This window comes from Brassica rapa, chromosome A09 (assembly GCF_000309985.2).
Source record: "Brassica rapa cultivar Chiifu-401-42 chromosome A09, CAAS_Brap_v3.01, whole genome shotgun sequence".
In the NCBI taxonomy this organism is placed as follows: domain Eukaryota; kingdom Viridiplantae; phylum Streptophyta; class Magnoliopsida; order Brassicales; family Brassicaceae; genus Brassica; species Brassica rapa.
In genome coordinates, this window is record NC_024803.2 from 43,556,847 (window position 1) to 43,571,144 (window position 14,298).

General features: G+C 37.5%; 3 protein-coding genes across 3 annotated transcripts; all 3 read left to right on the forward strand.

Moving 5' to 3' along the window:
• The first annotated feature begins 147 nt into the window (after positions 1-147).
• On the forward strand, positions 148-3,732 carry LOC103843526 (cation/H(+) antiporter 5). The gene is made up of 4 exons (XM_009120263.2): positions 148-731; positions 882-1,901; positions 2,000-2,659; positions 3,058-3,732. The coding sequence occupies exons 1-4, from the start codon at positions 450-452 to the stop codon at positions 3,523-3,525; spliced, it is 2,430 nt and encodes an 809-aa protein (XP_009118511.1). The 5' UTR covers positions 148-449; the 3' UTR covers positions 3,526-3,732.
• On the forward strand, positions 2,042-7,513 carry LOC103843414 (cation/H(+) antiporter 6A-like). Its single transcript, XM_009120142.3, has 4 exons — positions 2,042-4,557; positions 4,656-5,672; positions 5,763-6,425; positions 6,693-7,513. The coding sequence occupies exons 1-4, from the start codon at positions 4,279-4,281 to the stop codon at positions 7,191-7,193; spliced, it is 2,460 nt and encodes an 819-aa protein (XP_009118390.1). The 5' UTR covers positions 2,042-4,278; the 3' UTR covers positions 7,194-7,513.
• A 394-nt stretch (positions 7,514-7,907) lies between these two features.
• On the forward strand, positions 7,908-14,191 carry LOC103843527 (cation/H(+) antiporter 6B-like). The gene is made up of 5 exons (XM_033279970.1): positions 7,908-8,324; positions 8,549-9,562; positions 10,003-10,656; positions 10,942-12,360; positions 12,743-14,191. Exons 1-4 carry the CDS (start codon positions 8,040-8,042, stop codon positions 11,371-11,373), a joined length of 2,385 nt encoding a protein of 794 aa, XP_033135861.1. The 5' UTR covers positions 7,908-8,039; the 3' UTR covers positions 11,374-12,360; positions 12,743-14,191.
• The last annotated feature ends 107 nt before the right edge of the window (positions 14,192-14,298 follow it).

Here is a 14,298-nt window from a genome sequence, read left to right on the forward strand (position 1 = left end):
ATTTTCCAGCAGCAAAAGTTTTAGTTACACTCAATAAAAATGAAAAAATATTGAACAGCAAATTAATAATTTTATCGTAATTCATATACACCTTTCTAAAACAATAAACACCTGAGATTGCATGCAGAACTAGCTAGTAACAGATACAATTAGATGGAGACTCCTAAATAAGCAGAGAGTTAAAACAAACATAAAGTAACCTTGTATTGGCAATTAGTCACAAATAACTATAAATGAACGGTTAGTTATTTTGTGCAGTGGATATAACCATTGACCAAATAAAACAAAACAAAATAATTAACCGCACGCTCGACTATGTTTAGCAGAGTATCTACAAAACGCGTTTGTTTATATAAAGATAACATCAACTTTTCTGTTTAATTTGTAAGTTTTCTGGACACTGTAAAATATTTTCTCTCGATTTTCTTCTTTGCCCGCAAGAAGAAAAAATGGATTCATTCAACGTTACCTTTTGGAACGAGGTAACGTCGCGTGGATATTGTTTTAGTGACGACGGGACCAAGTTCTGCGAGAAACTACCCATTGTTGTGAGCTCTTCTGGCGTGTGGGAGGAGTACCTACTACCAAGTGGAACAGGGCTGCTGATATGGGACTATGATCTTCCCCGACTCGAGGCCGTAATCGTCCTAGTACTCTGCTTATGGAATTTTATTTATTTCTTGCTAAAGAAGATACGTCTCCCGGTTCCAAGAATCACCTCCATGATGCTTGTAAGAGCCTTTCTTTTCTTTTAGAATTAAAAAAAAATATTAGTAGATAACAACTATATCTATAAGGGAATATATATATATTCTAGGCGATCTCGTAATCCACAAGTTCTCCTATTAAAATCGTTTACATGTTTTTTTGTTTTGTTGAAGGCCGGGGCAGCCTTGAGCCAGACGAGTCTTTTTCCTAATGACTGGTTGGTCCAACGCATATTTTTCCCGGATGATCTTAGGCCAAAAGTCCCCGACACGGTCGGTGCGTTTGCCTTTGTGTTTTATTGGTTCCTCGAAGGTGTTAAAATGGATGTTGGAATGATTAAAAGGACAGGTTCAAAAGCGGTTTTCACCGGAATCGTCACTGTTCTTTTCCCTATCTTCACGGCTAACATTGTGTTCGGGTCGCTGAGAGAAACTGGTGGTAAGAACTTGACAGGAGTTGAGTACAGAACAATAATTTTCATGCAGAGCATCTCGGCCTTCACGGGTATCTCAAGGCTAATAAGGGATCTAGAGATTGACCACTCAGAGTTCGGAAGGATCGTTCTCTCGACGGCCATGGTGGCTGATGCAACTGGCGTTGGTATTAACGTAGTTGCCCTATTTGCCTGGTCGGACTGGAGGGTCTCCGCCGTGCAAGGCGTAGGAGTTGTTGGATTTGTTATAGTGCTGGTTTGGATATTTAGACCGTTGATGCTGTTGGTTGTCAGACGTACACCGGAAGAAAGACCGGTTAAGGATTATGTTATCTACATAATCATCATTTTATCTTTCTTTTCTTTTGAGTATTTGAAGATGCTTCACTTTTTTCCTGCTATTGGGCCTTTCCTTTTGGGGTTGTGTGTGCCTCACGGTCCTCCTCTAGGGTCTGCATTGGTACAAAAGTTTGAAAGCTTTAACACTGGGATCCTCTTGCCACTTTTCTTGTTCTTCCCAATGCTTCAAATCGATGGACCTTGGTTAGTTGAAGAGGTCCAGAGGCTAAGGAATCATGATGGTCAGATGTATGAAGCCTTGAGCATCATCGTCGTCGTCTCGGCCTCCAAGATGTTCTTCACAACTATTCCTCCACTGCTAGCTAAAATGCCTTTGACTGACTCTTTCGTCATGTCACTCATTCTCAGCAACAAAGGGTTCGTTGAAATGTGTTATTTTATGTACGCCGTTGAAAAACAAGTGAGTACTAGTATTATTTTATTTTATTTTATATCCAAGAAAAATCAATATTCTAACTCTTTTTTGTTTTACAATAATCAATTGTGTTTGATTTACAGTCTCTTCAAGTGAAGTCGTTCACGACATTGGCTCTAATGATTCTATTCAGCTCTACGGTATTACCAGTGGTGATACATTACCTATACGATGGGTCGAGCCGTTTCATATGTTTCCAGAAGAGGAATCTAATGAGCTTGAAGCTTGGATCAGAGAAGAAGTTTTTAACGTGCATTCACAAATCAGACCACATCTCAGGGGTGATAAATTTTCTAGAACAAGCGTTCCCTCTAGAAGATTCCTTGCTTACTTGCAACGTGCTTAATCTCATCGAGCTTGTTGGTTTGGACAATCCACTCTTCATCTCCCACCAAATGCAAAAGGCTGAGCCGGGAGGCCGGTCATATTCCACCAACGTTCTCATCGCTTTTGACGAGTTCAAACATTTCTGGAAATCTATAACGGTGGAATTGTTCACATCCATCTCAAACCCTAAGTACATGCACCAAGAGATTTACTCGCTTGCTCTCGACAAACAAGTTTCTTTTATTATGCTCCCTTTCCACAAAATATGGTCACTCGACCATACAACTGTGGTCTCAGACGACGTGATGCGTAGGAACGTTAACATCAATGTCTTGAGTCAAGCGCCTTGCTCTGTGGGGGTCTTAGTCCATCGCCAAAAGTTGGTATCTGCGCAAAAGCGCGAACCCATTTTTAAGGTACGCGCGCACATATATTGAAGCTTTGGTTGTTTTCAAACGTCAGTTTTTGTGTTTATGTTTTTTAGTTTGTAAGAGTCGGTCTTGGGCACATCCTGATAAAAAAATAGTTTTGACCTCCACATTTTTTTAAAAAATATTATACTAGCCCCAAATTAGAAATAATTTTTTAATTAAAATTAATTTTAAAATGTTTATTGCTTCCAAAATTTCAAGATCCCGTGAATTTGTTTTTTTTTTCTTTAATTTAGAATATTTTTTTCTCAAAAAAGGCACATCTTCATTTCCCCTCTTAAAAGAGACAAACGTAGATATAAAAACAAAATAATAAGTGAACATTTTTATTTGTAAAAAAAACTAGACATTTACACAATCATCTTGAATTTGTCTAAAACCAGGTCTGCGCAATTTTTGTGGGCGGGAAAGACGACAGAGAAGCCTTGGCAATGGGGAAGCACATGATGAGGAACCAGAAAGTGAGACTAACCGTGTTGAAGCTAGTCCCAGGGACAGTGGTCGGTATGACCACAGGGTGGGATCAGATGCTTGACACGGCAGAGCTTAAGGAGACATTGAGGAACAGCATTTCACCTTCGGAAGGAGAACATAACTTTGTGGAATATTTGGAGGAGACAGTTGACGACGGTTCCGACACATCAAGGATCCTTCTCTCAATCGCTAGTGCTTTTGATTTATTCGTGGTGGGTAGGAGCTCAGGAATGGGGACCGATGTAACGAGAGCATTGAGTGAATGGACGGAGTTCGATGAGTTAGGTGTGATCGGAGATTTGTTGGTGTCATCAGATTTTCCCCAAAGAGGGTCGGTATTGGTGGTGCAACAACAACAGAATGTAGCTTGTAGATAATTGTATTACATTTATAAGAAGATACCAAAACAGAAATACACTTCTCATATACATGATACATGATACATTTATAGCCACAAAATTCCAAAATTAAGCAAAATTAAGTGACAATTCGTCTCCGTTGCCTTGTGGCAAGTGCCAAAGCAATTACCATGACAAAGAGTGAAGCCTCTGTAGCGTTCGTCCTTAATCTTCACGTGCAATTCTAAAGAACGATAAAAATAGAAAACAAAACTATTTTTTTTGTGGTTTATCGAGATTTTGGGTATCATGCTGGTAAATATCCATTATTAAGCATCCATAATACTAGTGTTGAAACTTGAAACATAGTGAAAAGTCACTATTTTCCAAGAGTTTTAAAAGTGTATTTTTCTCTTTTTTTTGGGTCAACGAAAATGTCTAAAACACATAAGTTTTAACTTTTAATAAGAATCTATAATAACTTTTATTATTAGCGGATGCAAATTTCTATATATAAAAAATATAAACGATGTAAAAGAAAACATGGGATGGAGAACAATGTAGCTACAAATAGCATAGAAAACAAAATAAACATGGTGACTAATTGTTAACTGATACGTACCTATTGTTTGCAGGTCATTCAAGTTTAGTCATTTTCCTAAGTCAAAATTTATTACAAACCCTTTTTTCTAGACTTCTTCTCCTCCCCAATTGAACTACAAACCCTAAACCATTCCACAAGATTTTGATCCTAAAGTTAATCTTCGCCAATTCTCAGTTTATCTCCCTAAAATGGATCAACGTGTACACATGGATTACTTGGACGTTGCATGGAGAGGCTACAAGGAAGATAAGAACACGTCTCTATTCTGCGAGACACATCCTTTCACTTTAAACTCGCACGGTGTATGGGAGAGATTGGTTGACAAGTCACGAGGGTTGAGCTTCTGGGAATATCCGCTACCCAATCTCGAGATCATAATATTGTCTACTTTTGTTCTTTGGCGTCTCTTCGAATTCTCATGCAACAAAATGGGTCTTCGAGTACCTAGATTCACTCATATGATGATTGTGAGTTTCTTATCTTAATATACCTCCCCCCATGTTTTTTTGTTGTCATTTCAACAAATTACGATGCATTTCTAAAATGTAATTTCTTGTCGTTCAAGGCAGGGGTGATATTAGGTAAAACTTGTCACTTAAGCAGCACCTCTTGGCTCCATAACATATATTTCCCTGATGATAGCCGACCAAAGATCGCCGAGACACTGGGGGCTTTCGGGTTCCTTTTATATTGGTTCCTGAAAGGTGTTACAATGGATGCTGGAACGGGATTGACGATGGGGAAAAAAGCTAGTGTGATTGGGTTCACCACAATGTTCGTACCCTTGGTATGTGGGAACATCATGTTTAGATTGAGAAAACGAAGAGGCCATATAACCTTGCTGACAACGGAATACAGGTTGCTCATGTTCTTGCAAAGCATATCCGCGTTCACAAGCATTGACACACTCCTAAGAGACCTCAAGATCAAACACTCGGAGTTTGGAAGGATAGCACTTTCGGGTGCCATGGTGACTGACATGATGGCTTTTATTGCAACGTTTTTGAATGCCATGCACTGGGAAGGATACGAAGGATTGGTCCAAACTATATTTAGCTGCTTCTTTTTCGCATGTATGGTATATGTGGTGAGGCCAGCTATGTACTGGGTGATCAAGCAGACTCCAGAAGGGAGGCCGGTCAAGGATATTTACATCTACTTGATTTTGGCGCTCGCTTTTTTCTCTTTCAAATACTTTGAGATGGTTGGTCTATTTGGACCTGCTGGGTCGTTTGTTCTTGGCTTGACTGTTCCCCACGGATATCCTTTAGGTTCAACTTTTGTTCAAAAGTTTGAGAGCTTTAATCTTGGGGTTATCTTTCCTCTATTTGGATCATTAACCATGATGCAACTGGATCTCTCATGGTTATTGAAAGAGTTTGTAAATATTGCACGGATGGAGGGCCAGCTATATGAGGCTGTTTCCCTTATTCTTTCTGTAAATGTCACAAAATTCATTGCTTCAACCATAGCTGCATATGCTTTTAAAATGCCCTTAAGAGACTCCTTTGCTCTAGCCCTTGTATATGGTAATAAGGGGGTCTTCGAGCTCTCCTACTTCACATATGCCGTTGAAATAAAGGTACCATCCGTTCTATATATGTATCAATATGAAGATTATATAGTTTTTTGTTAACAACACACATATTAAATCATTGAACATCTTTGACAGAAAGTAACACCAGAAGTTTTCACAATCATAGCTACGTTCATCTTCTTAAACTCTATCTTCATACCAATGGCCTTGGAGCTCGTCCATGACCCAACCAAAAGATTCAAATGCTACCAAAAAAGGAATATGGTAATCTTGAAAGACGGCGGAGAGCTCCAGTCTCTTGTGTGCATCTACAAACCTGATCACATAACTTCTATGATCAGCCTTTCAGGAGCTTTCAACCCATCAGAATATTCTCCAATGGCGTGCAATGTACTCCACCTCATTGAACTTATGGGTCAGGCCAGTCCTATGTTCATTTCCCACCAGTTGCAACAACCAGAGCCCGGAAGTATTTCTTGTTCCGACAGTGTCATAAGTTCATTCCGTAGCTTCCACAAACAATTCTTTGAATATATATCATTGGATATTTTCACTTCAGTCTCTATGTCCAAACACATGCATGAGGATATTTGTTGGCTAGCCCTATCCAGAAGCCTATATCTGATTCTGCTTCCTTTCCACCGTACCTGGTCTGTTGATCGCTCCACAGTTATCTCTAACGATGATAAGCTGAGAATGATCAACATTAACGTCTTGAGACGAGCCCCGTGCTCTGTTGGAGTCTTTATCTATCGCAAACCCATCGTGGAACATCATATGGCTGAGTATGACAGCAAGGTACTGATATTATCCAAATAACACATTTCGATTTTTAATTTAGTTCTAAAAGTCTATCTATCATTTTTGCCTAGTTCTAAAAGTCGAAATTTTATAAAACAAGATACATTCAATTTTAAAAGAAATACTTTTGCAGGTAATGCAAAAAAAAAAAAAAAAAATCGACGGAAAGTTTTTTGTTTTTTATCAGTTTATTTGGTGTTTGCAATAAACATGAAAATGAAAAAAAGGCAAGTGTGTAACCTTATCAAGCCCTTGTCTATGCAGATATGTTTAATTTTTAACGATGGAAAGGACGATAGAGAGGCTTTGGCGGTAACTAATCGAATGAGACTGACAGAGAAGCGGATAAGCCTCACTATCATAAGATTCATTCCAAAAATTTCTGAAATAGAGAACCAGTACTTGGGGGAGAATTTCCAAATGGTTAGCCTGAAGGAGACCGTGACTAACATCATTGGGTTCGACGTCAAGGAAAATGATGACTATGTGACATATATCGATACAACGGTTTCCGATGGATCTGAGACCTCCAAAATCTTGCGATCCATGGCCAATGATTATGACTTGTTTGTAGTTGGGAGAAGCAGCGGAGTAGGTACTGAGGTTACAAACGGAATTAGCGAGTGGGCAGAGTTTGATGAATTGGGACCCATTGGAGATTTATTAGCATCACATGAGTTTCCTTCTAGAGCGTCAGTGCTGGTTGTACAAAAACAAGAATACATTCATAGTGCCAAAAGCAAAAGAGGGTTATCTAAGTCATGATGCATGTGAGCTATGTTCACTGCTCAGCTCCTGTGCTTGTCATAAAAATAGTTTAGGATGTACAAAATGTGTGAAGTTATATGGATTCGATTTTCTTCTGAATTTGATAACTTAAAGATTTTGATCGCTTCTTAGATTTTGATCGCTTCTTAGATTATCAAAATTAGACTACTTTTACTTTATAGAAGGTGTCCGACGATTCAATTCAAACCAAGAACCGCCAACCATCTTCATATTATATTTGTTTTTACATCAAAAAAAACATTCTATCAAATTTAATTAGAACAACGAATAATATTGTGCGTCAAAAAAAAAAAAAAGAACAACGAATAATAAAGAATAATAAATAAGTTCCTATGACAAAACAGTTCTCCTAGCTGAATGATCAGCACCATCTTCATAATACTATTTACAAATTAACCCCTTTTTTTTATCAAAACAAATTAACCCTTTAAAAAAAAAATTTAACCCTAAAGAACATAAGGAGCCATCGGTAGAGCTTGCATGATCCTCTTCCAACTATAGCTGCCATTGCTATAACAATTCAGAAATAGATTATCTTATAATAACACGATCCTTTTAACACATATACCGAAATAGAAAAAAAAACGTTATAATTAAGAAACCATTTAGAGTGTCCTGATTAATGAGATCATGATATTTTAAAGCAATACAAAACTTACAAACGCCATAAGAGACGGAGATAACACATGGACACTATATTTATCCACAATTTCTGATTATCTTAGAGATATTTATGGGATTTAAGAAACCATTTGACCGGTCTTTTTAGTTCTTCCTTTGACTGGAAAACAAAGAATTTTCATTGATAAAAAATTGTTCCAGATGGATGCACAAGAGGAGACTTGGCATAAAGGGATGTTGGAGGCCCATATGAAAAGAGAAGAAATGGGGAAAAATATGATTTGTGATGTAAGTCCACATATAATGTTGAACTCACGCGGTGCCTGGGAGAAACTGGCTTCTGGATCTGAAGGATTACCATTCTGGGAGTACCCTCTTCCTAAACTAGAGATCATAATTCTCTCCACGTTCATATCCTGGCGTTTCTTTGATATCTTGTTCAAGAAGTTAGGTGTTCCTATTCCAAGGTTCACCTCCATGATGCTTGTAAGTATTTATGTGCTTAAAGTATTTCGATATGATCGGATAATATAAGGACAGGTTCTGAAATTTTGGGAATTTTAAACAATTTAGTAAAAACTTTAGTAATTAAAAAACAATTGAGGGATCTATGTATATATATTAACTAAAAAAGGGCATAAGGCTAATGTATCACTTGGTTCATGACCAGCAGCTCTGATCATATAACAATGTTCTCTTGTTCTTGAAAGGTTGGGGCAGTCTTAAGTGAGTCGTTTCAGCCGATGCAGATGTCATGGTTTCGACACATTTTTATCCCTGACGATTATATGCCAAATGTTGCTGAGACCATTGGTACATTTGCTTTTACTCTAAATTGGTTCCTAAGAGGTGTGACTACAAATGTTAGCATGCTAAAAAAGTCCAAAACCAAGAGTACTGCAATTGGAGTCACCTCAATGATAATCCCATGGTATATTGGAAAAATCGTTTATTCATCTAGAGAGAAATCAAGTATCCTAACCATGACCCGTATGGAGTATTCTATAAGTATATTCACCATGAGCATGGCGCCATTCACTTGCATCAACATGCTCCTTACCGACCTCAAAGTAGTTCACACTGAGTTCGGCCAAATCGCTCAGTCTTCAGCAATGGTAATCGATGTACTCGCTTTTGCCATGAGCGTATGGGCTAACGTTAGCTACAGTTATAGAATTGGTATGCGGATGGGAGTTGCTTTAATGATCTTCTTTGTTTTCTTGTACCTTGTGCGACAAGCAATGCTTTGGGTGGTCAGGCATACACCAGAGGGAACACCTGTGAAAAGCATTTATCTCTACATTGGTCTCTTGCTAGCTTACTTGTCTCACATTTACTGGACTCGCTTCTTGTTCTTCGGACCGTTGGGTGCGTTTGTTCTTGGTTTGGCTATCCCAGACGGACCACCATTAGGATCAGTATTTATAAAAAAATTCGACAGTTTCAATGAGGGCATATTCTTACCACTCTTTGGATCATTTACCATGATGAAATTAGATTGGTCGTTTCTAATAAAGGAGATTGGAAGTGGAAAGTTTCTCCATGGACATACCTATGAGTGTTTTTCATTCCTTCTCGTCTTATACGTAGCGAAGTTCGTGACTTCTTTCCTCTCAGCCATAGCTGCAAGGATGCCACTGAGAGACTCAGTTATTCTAAGTATCATTATGGGCACCAAGAGTAGTTTCGAGCTGGCCTACGTGCTCCAAGCCTTCGAAAAAGAGGTAAGAATCTTGTTGCTATAGTTATATAACTTAATTCATTAGGCGAATCCATTAAATAACACACAAAATTTGTGACAATAATAAGTAAATAACAAATTTTCAAAATAGTGGTTCATTCACTCGGGTTTGGTACGCTTTCTAACTTGTTCATTATATAGCACTAATTGCGTTTTTCCCGGAGCCGACTGTCGGCATATTAAAAAAATTTAAATAATATTAATTAAAGGATAAAATAACTAAATTACTCTAAATCCTAAACTCTTAACCTAATTTCATCTCCTACATATTAAACATTACTCTAATCATTAAATCCAAACTTAAATATAAAATTATTTTTTTTACTTTTAATTAATGATATTTTGAGAATTTTTCTCATTATGTAATATTTTTGAAATAAAAATATTGTTGTAATTCATTTTAATATTTCTGTCTTTAAACAGATAATTAGTTTGGAGATTTTCTCGCTCATGGGCATATACATTCTCGCAAACTCTTTGTTAACACCGATGGCTATACATTTCTTGTACGACCGGGCCAAGAGATTTGCATGTTATGGGAGAAGAAGCTTGAAACATAAGTCGGAACTACAATTGTTGGTGTGCATCAACAAGCCTGACAACATAACATCCATGATCAACCTTCTAAGAGCTACTGCACCATCTAAAGACTCTCCAGTGTCGTGTTGTGTTCTTCACTTACTTGAGCTTGTGGGTAAAGCTACTCCCACGTTTATCTCTCACCAGCTTCAGAAACCAAAGCCTGGAAGCAGATCTTACTCGGAAAATGTCATAAGCTCCTTCCAACTGTTTCAAGAGATTAATCAGGACTACACATCTATACACATCTTCACCTCTTTAACTTCAGCTAAAGAGATGCATGAACACATTTGTTGGTTTGCTCTTGATAAAATTTCATATCTTATTCTCCTCTCTTTTCACCGCACTTGGGGTGCTAATGGTTATGGCGTTACCTCGGACGATCAAACACTGAGACATCTTAATCGTAACGTACTGAAACGAGCACCTTGCTCGGTCGGAATCCTTGTTTATCGTAAACCATTATGGCAACCCAAATCCATAGAATCTCCATGCAGGGTACGTTACTTTGCATTCTACATTCTAAATTGCTTTTCTTAAACAGTTGAAGTTCCAGGCGTTAGGCTTATAATCTTTTCCGGATCGGGAGTTAATTTTTAGATATTCTAATTTAAATAATTTTTTTTGCACCAAAAGTGGTTTGAATCTGAGGTACAAAAGAACCAATGTTTTTTTTTTGTAGTATTACTAAGCTACCAACACTTTGGCACTACTCTACATTGTTTTTTTTTGTTTTCCATATATAATAATAACTCAACATCATTGTCACACAAACAAATGCAGGTGTGCTTGGTTTACGTGGGAGGGAACGATGACAAAGAGGCGTTAGCATTAGCAGACCACATGAGAGGCAACCAGAACGTGAGTATAACGGTGCTGACTCTGATCCCTATCTCTAAAACCGAGGAGGGCAGCGAGTCGAGCCAGAGTCAAATGGTAGACACTTGCCAGGTTGAAGAGAAGCCTGGAGATAGCTCCATCACGTACATTGTTAGAATGGTGGAGGATGGGAATAAGACTTCCGAGATTCTGCACTCAGTGGCTTATGACTATGATATGTTTTTGGTCGGAAGAAGTAGCGGGATGGGTACTGCGGTCACCAAAGGACTAGGGGACTGGATGGAGTTCGATGAACTTGGAGTCATAGGTGATTTGATAGCATCTGAAGATTTTCCTTCTAGGGCATCTGTCTTGGTCATCCAACAACAAGAGTGAGCTATAGAGTAGTGCCTTTTTCCTAAAGCTAAATTAATTAGCTTCAACCTTTGTTGAGATTGAGATTATTTACGACCAAGAAACGTAAATTGGATCTTGTAATTTATATCCATAGGACTCTCAAACGTAGATTGCTCCTTCTTGTGTTGTAATGATTATATAGAACACATGTATAGTGGGCAAGAGGTGTCCTTGGAACAGTTATATGAAATGAAACAAGATATGCATTAATTTTATCAAAAATCCCTCAATTTTAAAATAATAATCAAAATTTTATAAACTATTTATTTTAAAACTATTTTATTATTTATAATACTATGATACATACTACATGAACGATTATATACAACTAAAATTTTTAGTTATCATAAAATAAAATTTATTTTTGACAGTTTTGTTTACACTATCAATTCGCGTTTTAAAAATCCACGTTTTACCGTTGTATTTGTATCATGTTAAAAGAAAATTATGTAGATTTTTTTTTCATTTAATATATAGAATCCCACTATATAAAAGAAGCTAAATTTGAGCTTCCTAAGGTTATCCACATGGTCAAAATAATCATGACCAATCAAAGTGCCAGGTCATTTTGGACTGGGCTTGAAATTAAAAAAAATTAGTGACCTTCAGAGCCCATTTGACCCATCTTGCAGCCCAATCCCGAGTTTCTCTTGACAGTGATGTCGCACAATCCCGTGTTCTAAACATATGGCTCCTTCTCCACCTAACCCTAATCGCCGTCTCATCCCTTCATTGATTCTCTTCCTCTCCCCCAGCTCCTCCCGCATAACGCCTCGGATGTGAGTGCTGGTACTTCAATGTGCTCCCATAAATCCTCCATTCAAGATCCCTACAGACCCTCCACATCATAATCGTTAGAAGATGGAGAAAAAAGCAATGGCACATAGACGTATGGAAACGTAGACACAAAGCGACGCCGCGAAGCTGCTAGGGTTTTTTCTTTTCTTCTGATCGTCATTGTTTCAGGTTTTACTTTTGTTCACTCTCTGACTCAATTTAAGATTTCTGAGTTTCATTGTGATTGAAATGGCTCTAAGTTAAGCTGACTTGGCTCTCCAGCTCTGTAGTAAGGGTTCTGGGTACTAATCTATGATGATTCCAAACTCCAAAGTCTGGTACTTTGGAGTGATTCAAGAGGTTTATGATAATATTATCGAACATCATTACCTGACAGATCTTCTGCTTATTGTAGTGCTATTAATCATTACCAGAGTCTTCAGAGTTTTTTTGTCCGTAAACAGATCGAAAAGTCTACACCTTTTTGTATGTTTCCTTTTTTTGGTTATAAATTTTTAAAAAGGGAAAGTGATGATTGGGTTCCTTTTTTGTGACTAATGATTTTTCTCAGATGACAGGGGATGTTGTAACGATCTGTTGAGCTGTTTAGGATAGTGTGAAACAAAAAAAATGGATGATGATAATGGGCTTGAGCTCAGCTTGGGTCTCTCATGTGGTGGAGGGAAAGGTAAAGGTAACAATGCTGGAACCTCCTCTGAGAATCACAATCTAGAAGGAGGAGGTGATAGAAGCGCTAAAGTGATTGATGACTTTAAGAACTTTCTTCATCCAACAACTTCTCAGAGACCAGCAGCAGAGCAGAGTTCTGAACCTCCTCCACAGAATTTCTTCAATGACCTCTCCAAAGCACCAACCGCTGATGCTGAAGCTTCCACGAAGCCTATGTGGGTGGAAGACAAGGCGATGAAAGAAGCAGGAAGCAGCAAAATAAAGGAGGAGGCACGTGTTGATATGCACTAGATGAAGAAGAAGACAAAGGCATCCTATGTTTCGAACGCGACTGATGAAGGATCAAAAGCTGATAACGAAGATGTAGCGGAGTGTGAAGCAGGTGGTGGTGATGGTGGTGGCTCTTCTTCCAAAAAAAAAATAAACGTACGAAAACATAGACTCAACTGTTCTACTTTTGGTTGCTTAACGCCTCCAAAGATGATTGATAGCTTCAATAAAATAAAGACGTTTGATCTTAGATCAGTTGGAGGAGCTCAAAGCAGCAACGCTCCCAAGTGAAGACATCCAAATCAGCGATGGAGATCAAGACAAAATTTTCAGTTGCAGCGGTAATTCTTAATTAATCCAATAAAGTTTATCCATTTGCAGAAATGGATCATAACAAAACAGTCGGAAACAAGGTGGTGCGAAAATAGTAGCATTTTTAAATCGTAGTTAGAATTTATGTTGTGTGAATGAAATTGAGTGTGTTGCAGTAAATTAGCATGTACTTTCACATCATCCCATACAATGCATTTCTTCAGCCCATCCAGGTGACTCAGGGGCTGATATGTCGTGTTCACACGTAAAGCTAGAAGAAAAAAACTATCGAGGCCTGACTTATGGCAATATGTCTTGGAATATTATGATACTGCATGCACATAAGTGTACATAAATATGTCTTGGACTCATTTATAACGTGCAAATGAACCATGTTAAGCTTCTATATAAAAATCTCTATTTGTTTTACTAATTCAAGTCAATACTATCAAGTTAGGAACATGTCCAACATAAAGAAATCTAATTACATTTAGAAACTACATTTATATTCTATATATTTTGTAACCCCTGCAAATATATATTTTTAAATTAGTCTAACATATGCCAACAAATTTAACTTTTATATAATGCATAAAAATATAAAGATGATGTTGTGAGATAAGAATGTACACACAAAATTTAAAATAAAAGAATTGACAAATTATATATATTATTTTAAAAAAAAATTTATATAATAACTTAATAATATAAATCATAATCAAAAATACTATTCGTATCACATTTGTATTAACCGAAAAATTCGTGCTTTTGAAGCACGGATCAAAATGTAGACTAATATAGCTCCTAATTTTTATTTAAAAATTAAATTTCTAAAAAAAAAAAAGATTAAAGACA